The 7,577-nt window shown below is 48.8% G+C and overlaps 1 protein-coding gene across 1 annotated transcript; it reads right to left on the reverse strand.

The window, feature by feature from the left end:
* Positions 1-179: 179 nt before the first annotated feature.
* ap5b1 (adaptor related protein complex 5 subunit beta 1) lies at positions 180-7,355 on the reverse strand. The gene is made up of 3 exons (XM_028575982.1): positions 7,006-7,355; positions 5,080-5,868; positions 180-2,148 (listed from the first exon to the last, which is right to left on the reverse strand). Exons 1-3 carry the CDS (start codon positions 7,141-7,143, stop codon positions 199-201), a joined length of 2,877 nt encoding a protein of 958 aa, XP_028431783.1. The 5' UTR covers positions 7,144-7,355; the 3' UTR covers positions 180-198.
* Positions 7,356-7,577: the final 222 nt, after the last annotated feature.

Below are 7,577 nucleotides of genomic sequence, written 5' to 3' on the forward strand. Positions count from 1 at the left end.
TCAACTGTCTTCAGCAATTTCATTTCAAGTACAATTGTGGAGTTATTAAAGCACAGACAAAAAATCACTTTGTTAAAAAAATATATATATATATCAAATATATATATATATATATATATATATATATATATATATATATATATATATATATATATATATATTTCTTTAAAACAAGCCAGTGAGATGAGAGCATCGCAGTCAGCCAGTCACAGCGTGGTCCTGCGTGGACGAGATTGTCAGCAGATAAGAACTTATGTAACGCAGGAGCCGCCAGTTATCGGTGGCGATGTCGAAGTGCACGGGGTCCTCGGACCGGATCTTCAGCAGCACGTGGGACCGCGGCGGGAGGAAGAAAAGCACTTTGAACTCCTCTTTGTCGGACGGATCCGATAAAAGGTAAGGGAGGAAGTGTTCCTCCACCAAGGCGATCAGAGCCGCCTCCTTCAGCGGGCAGCAGAACAGGCTGGTAGCGCAGTCGGCCAGGTCCTCGCCGCCGCTTTTGGCGCCGATTTCGTCCCACAAACCGTCGAACAAGCGCAGCTTTCCGTCTCGCCCGAAGGCCGGGGGAGCGGGCAGCGGCGCGAAGGCCTCCCGGAACGCCACGTGGATGTGCGGCAGTGTGGTGAGCCAGGAGAGGCCGTCCTGGGTGGTGAAGATGGCGCTGGCGTGGAGCGTGGTGGGGTAGGGCCTCCGGGGCTTCAGCCTCAGACGCACGTTTGGCGACCGCCTCTCTCGGAGCAGACACGGTACGCTGACGTCTCCCAGCGGTTCGTAGTGGTCGTCCGTGAGGTCGAAGTGGAGGCGGATGCTGAAGAGCCGGTCGAAGCGCGAGTCTTCGGATTCGGTGTGAGTCAGCTGGTAGTTTAAGGCGATATCGGAGGCGAAGCCGGGGACCTCGAACTGAGCTCTGTATGCTTCCAGCGCTGCGTTGGCCTCTCCTGGGCAGCTCTCCGTCTCGTTCCGGATCAGGTCTCTTTCTTTATCGGTTTGGGTTCCTTCTCGTGGCTCAGGATGGGCTTCGATCAGCCGGAATATCGTTTTCTCCGTCCGGTGAATGGTCAGCATGCTCGTCAGCCTCTCGCTCTCAACCATGATGGAGGACAGCGATCGCTTCTTGACCTGCCGCCCTCCCTCGGTGGAACCCTGGGCCAACACCGCGGCGAGCTTCTCCCTGGACAGCGTGGTCAGGAGGGTGTAGTAGAGGCGGGCGTGGTCCCGGACGTCCGTGTCTCCGTAGCGACGGGCGAGATGCTGCAGGACGTCGGCCAGAGGCGCGAGCAGCGAGTCCAGGCTCGGGTGGACGAGCAGGCGGCGGCAGACCGCCAGCACGCCGTTCCCCAGACGCCAGTCGCCGCTCGCGCACAGCGACGACGACGACGGGGTGATGACGCTGGACAGGAAGCGCAGGCTGCTGTGCTGGGGGACTTCTCCCTCCTCTGCCACTCGAGCCAGCACCTTGAGGTGCCGGCTCAGGGCTTGTGCGGTAAGCTGGGCGAGCGGGGCCTCGGTGATGACTCGCTGGAGAGCCTCCAGGAACCCCACGGCCCAGCTGGACTCGGCGAGCTGGTCCTGGGTCCGGTCGGCCAGGTTGATGAAATTTGGCGCCAGGTGGGTGTGGCGGAGGTAGACCGCGCTCAGCTTCTCCATCACGCTGTGGGAGTAGCGCTCCACGTGGCCGAAGTGGAAGAGGAAGAGGAAGGCGGCTCTGAAGAAGGTGACCACGACCTCTCGGCCGCCTCGGTTTTCCATGATGCGCAGCAGCGAGGTGAGGTGTTCGTGGAGGTAGGCCAGCCCCCTGCCCCCCTCCCCCTCCCCTTCCTCGCCCTCCTCCAGGTAGACCAGGGACAGCAGGTTGAGTCGGGCCAGCATGGTGGCGCTGTCGTTGAACACGGTGGGCACCAGAGCCGAGGCGAGCCGCGGGGTCAGCAGCACGGGGAGGGTCTCGTCGCCGCCGTCGCCGCAGCCGATTGGCCGATTCTCTGGGAAGTGCAGGATGCAGTCCGTGTAGAAAAGCTTCTCGGGCGTGCGCAGCAGTGGGTGCTGGGAGAGCACGACCAGCCGCTGGAGCATGAACGCTTCGTCTTCCGCGCTGAACAGGCTGTCTGTGAACGCACCCTTCATCAGCAGAGTGGCGTGAAAGAGGCCCACCTGGGAGGAGGAGGAGGAGGAGGAGGAAGAGGAGGAAGAGTTGAATGTGTGTCATGAATTCTCATTATGTAAAAACTGTATAAGTTTACTTAAAGCTGCTTGAGTAGACTTTCTATTTGATAATTAAATGGGGAAAATTTGATAATTCCAATGAAAATTATAAGGCTGCCACCACTTAGTCGATTAGTCGACTAATCGGTGGTTTTGGTCTTAGTCAACTTAGATCTCTTTAGTCCATTAGTCATGTTTGATGCTTTTTTCATGCTGAATGACTTATTTCCAAGAAACGTACGAGCACATCTCTGGTAAACACAAGAATTAAGGGTTGACATTTCACCTATTAGATATCACCGTGAAACCTACTTTAACTACTTTCATTAAGGCAGGTATTTGTTGTATTACACGTTCTCTGAAATGTTGTTTAAATATGCAAAGGAGGCATCATCTTATTCAACATATGCATCCTTTTGCATGACTCTTTGTGGAGAAACTCAGATTTACAGATCTGTCGATTAAATCAACTAATCGATTAGTCGATATGATTGAATGTGTGTTAGTCGACTAAGAATTTCTTCAATCGAACACAGGCCTAGAAAATTGCCAATGAGCTGCATTCTCACTAGACTCAATTTAAATAAATAAAACTTTTAGGGTGTGTAGAGCCAGCATATTTTCACATGTAAATGGGCGAATTAAGGGTTTATTTCAACCATAGACCGTTAAATAAATTTAAATTATTTAATTTCCACGGAGACCGGTGGAGGATATCAGAAGTCTTTTTCCCGGTGCTGGCTGAGTGTTACTGAGCAGCCTCCAACTGAGCTTGAAGACGTAGATGTGACGTGAGCAACGTGTCCGAAAGTGTGAAGTCTTCTGGTAGCTGTGAGAGAGAAATCTCAATCATTCCCAATCTCACAGAGACGGAGAGTGTAGGTATATGTAAGGAGATAACATAGACACAGGCTAATTACTGATCACTAACATGCTAGTTAACATTAGTAATTACTGATCACTAACATGCTAGTTAACATTAGTAATTACTGATCACTAACATGCTAGTTAACATTAGTAATTACTGATCACTAACATGCTAGTTAACATTAGTAATTACTGATCACTAACATGCTAGCTAACATTAGTAATTAAACCTAAACAGCTAATGGAAGTCCAAACTGCCTGTGAGCTTCTCCTGTACTATACGGTAATTCCTCTACTGTGTGACAGGAAGTCTCGTGGTTATGACCCAATCGTTAGCCTGTTTTTATAAAAGTGTCTGCTACGGAGCCATAACGTGAGCTACAAGGTAATGGAGCCTTTTATACATTGTCGTGTTTCTTTAGAAATAAACAATGGACAAATAGAGTCTTTAAAACGCTTCAGATGTAAAGTTATTCTCTGTCAAAGTGACGTCAAAATGAATGGGAGTCAATGGGATGCTAACGGGAGGTGATGGCTTGTTAGCAACAAAATGGCTCCATGGGAGGTACGCTTTGTGGAGGCTCGCTTACCCCCCTTGGTTTCAACCAAAACAGAGTGGAAAAGACAAGTCGAAAGACAAACCAAGACGGCTTTTGATAGTTTGATTTTGTTTAGTGTCAACTTTTAATAAAGTGTATTTTTTAACGATGATAGAATGACATATATAGCTTTTTCAGGGCTGTTTCATGTTAAACTAAAAGAATCTTACTCTTTGACAAAAAGGTGAGGGATCCTTTCAATAATGTTGTCAAACACTTAAAATAATAATCTGAGCCTGTCAGTGGCAAAAAACAGCATGTTTCGTGGACGTAAATTGAAGGGGCGCAGATCCCCATCATCGTTACATGGCAGCTCGTTTCGCCTTGGCCGGCTGCAGCGATCTCGTTCAATACTGGACCAATGTCAAAGATTGTTGTTCGCGTCAGTCAATTAGACACAAAAAGATGGGAAAATAGGTTAATAAAAAAAAAGTTACCCTTTGAGACCTCAGCACAGAAAAATGCTCGTAAACAGCAACAAGTAGAAAGGAATACGCCACCGTTTGTTGAAATAGGGCTTATCACGGTCTCCTCTAGCTGTAGATAGGTGGGGTCTCCCCTAGCTGTAGATAGGTGGGGTCTCCCCTAGCTGTAGATAGGTGGGGTCTCCCCTAGCTGTAGATAGGTGGGGTCTCCCCTAGCTGTAGATAGGTGGGGTCTCCCCTAGCTGTAGATAGGTGGGGTCTCCCCTAGCTGTAGATAGGTGGGGTCTCCTCTAGCTGTAGATAGGTGGGGTCTCCCCTAGCTGTAGATAGGTGGGGTCTCGTCTAGCTGTAGATAGGTGGGGTCTCCTCTAGCTGTAGATAGGTGGGGTCTCCCCTAGCTGTAGATAGGTGGGGTCTCCTCTAGCTGTAGATAGGTGGGGTCTCCTCTAGCTGTAGATAGGTGAGGTCTCCTCTAGCTGTAGATAGGTGGGGTCTCCCCTAGCTGTAGATAGGTGGGGTCTCCTCTAGCTGTAGATAGGTGAGGTCTCCTCTAGCTGTAGATAGGTGGGGTCTCCCCTAGCTGTAGATAGGTGAGGTCTCATCTAGCTGTAGATAGGTGGGGTCTCTCCTAGCTGTATATAGGTGGGGTCTCCTCTAGCTGTAGATAGGTGGGGTCTCCCCTAGCTGTAGATAGGTGGGGTCTCCTCTAGCTGTAGATAGGTGGGGTCTCCTCTAGCTGTAGATAAGTGGGGTCTCCCCTAGCTGTAGATAGGTGGGGTACTTGCACTGAGACAAAAAAATGCATTGGCCCACCTATCTACAGCCAGAGTAGAAGAAGAAGATTTAGTCATATTAGGACAATGCACATTAATCAACAGTTCTGTAAACGCGCCAGTGTTAGCCAGCCACCGTGCTGCCTGCGGGTAGACCGTGAAAAGAACTATTTCAACAAACAGTGGCGTATTCGTTTAATTCCATTTGATACGAACCTCGCTCGTGCCCAGCAGTCGCAGCAGCTGAGCTCTGAATACGGCGGGAGGGACACCAGGCACCATGGCGACCACCTCGGTCAGCCGATGCAGCAGTGCAGCCTGACAGGGCACAGTGAGGAGGTAGGACTCCTCCAGGAGGGAGGAGAGGACTGAACGCAACTCCTTACAGTCAGGCCCAGTCTGGAGGGTTGGCACTGTACCCATGGGTCCCAGGATGAGAGAAGACAGTAGGGCTGGGTCTTCGCCCTGCGTCGGGCCTGAGTCCAGCTCCCATGCAATGGAAGCATTTCCTCCCAGAAGAGCCTTAAGATGCTCAGCACCAGCTCCTGCTTCCTGGGTGAGCTGGTACACTGCGTTTCTCAACACCAGAGTATGGAGCCCCGCGTAGGCCTGGTGGAGCCGGGATGTCTCTCGCTGGCGGAGCCCGCTCAAGAGCTCGAGGCGCTGGGAGAGGAGGCCCGGAGAGCAGGCTTCCAGCTCCCGCAGGCAGTCGCAAGCTGTGGCCCGTAAAGAGCGCAGAGCGCCATCGGCGTGGAGATCGCTGGTGTCCTGGGCTATCTGGAGGAGCAGGTCCAGGAAGTCTTGGGACGCGCGGGAGCGGTCGCTCACGCAGGAGGTGCAGACGAGCACCGAGGTGAGGCCCAGGAGGAGGTGGCACCGAAACTGGACGGACTTGGGAGGACACTGGTCGAACACGGACATGAGCTCCAGGGCTGTCTCCTCACCCACGGAGTCTGAGGGACACAGCAGAGTCGGGTACTCACACAGGGGGGCCAACAGGAGGATCTGAGGGGGGGGATGGAAGAGTTATGGACATGTCAGTGTTCATGATAGACCTTTAACACGGCAGACATGTTGACATGTCATAGTAGGAAACGCATAGGTGTATTCAAACCCATTAACAATGGCTGCATTCCACTTAGGTGAGACCCTGGTATTAAACCATTACTGATGGCTGCATTCCACTTAGGAGAGGTCCTGGTATTGTGCATGCTGACTCACTGAAATATCTTACTGGGACACTTGACCGAAGTGGACCCGTGCGCTGACGTGCACTAAAATGTGCACGTGGCACGGTAACCGGCCAATGAAACATGATCATTAGTTTCAAGCTCTAAGTCAAACACAACTAAGCCACACAGCCAACAGACGGGACACAGAGCTCCACAAAATAAACTAAATATTGCATACTTATTGTGACACTTTCAATATATTGCGTTAACGATATTGAGTTGATACATATCTTGCACCCCTAGTAGTGACAAGGAGGGTGAAGCAAAAAAAAGAAAAAAAATATTCGACCGCAGCCCAAGAGGAAACGGGACCAGATACTCGAAAATAAAAGTTTATTCCGCATTTCTCTTCCTCTGAGGAATGAAAACGTCAACGTTTAGACCATAGTTAATATCATCTAAATAATCTCTTTAAACAATACTAGTAATTTAAAGTAGCCTATTTCATATCGAATAGGCAAACCGCTACAGGGCAATGTTGGTCATTGTTGACATAACCCAATTTGCTATACTTGCACGCTATGAGGTCTACTAAAAGTCCTGAAAAGTTGGTCTTTGTCAGCCTTTGCAATCCCCCTAATTCAGGAAAGCAAAGTCTGACAATCACCCATTTTGCTTCTCTATTTCTTTTCGCCTGTCTATTCTCCATGCATGTGGTTTAATGTGATCTCTGCTGAGTCAACACATTTTTTCATGTGACAAAATATTTGTCAAATATCTGAATATTGCTGCCCTGCAAGCATTTTAATATTGTTCTTATATAATACTGTAAAATTTTGAGAAAAAGAAAGTTATTGCCTGATATTACAAGAATAAAATCACAATAATTCAAGAAATAAAATGCCATATAGTATGCGGGAATGAACATATTGCAGGCTGCTTTGAGATTAGATGACTTTTATTTTTGTACCTTGACAGTGTAAGTGGCTCGGTCATCTCGGAGCTCCCGGAGCAGCTCTGCGAGGAAAGCCTCAGCTGTTGTCCCGGAGAGGAAGCGAGACGGACCGCGGCAGAAAGCGGAGATCCTCTCGGCCCAGTTCACCGCCATTATCGCTCAAACCCCAAACCTGGACCACGTGCAAGTCACCGGTCTACGTCCTCTGTCCGAAGTCATCGCAGACAATAAGCCTTGTTGACCGTACCGTTAAACACCAAGTTCTCCTCGCTCACTGACATCTCTCCATAAACAGTATACACATACACACCATACACATACACACCAGTGAGTTCCGTGTTGTGTCACGTGCACATTTAACCCTCGCAGTGTTACACTCGCGCCCCCTGCTGCTTCGGAGTGGGGACCCAGAAAAAAAGAAAAAAAATATATATATTATTATTATTATTATTATTATTATTATTATTATTATTATTATTATTATTTTATTATATATATACAAATAATAAAAATAATAATAAGAAATATATGTATAAAAAATAATATATATTATTATTATTATTTAGTTTTTCTATATACATATATAT

This window comes from Perca flavescens, chromosome 4, assembly GCF_004354835.1.
Source record: "Perca flavescens isolate YP-PL-M2 chromosome 4, PFLA_1.0, whole genome shotgun sequence".
In the NCBI taxonomy this organism is placed as follows: domain Eukaryota; kingdom Metazoa; phylum Chordata; class Actinopteri; order Perciformes; family Percidae; genus Perca; species Perca flavescens.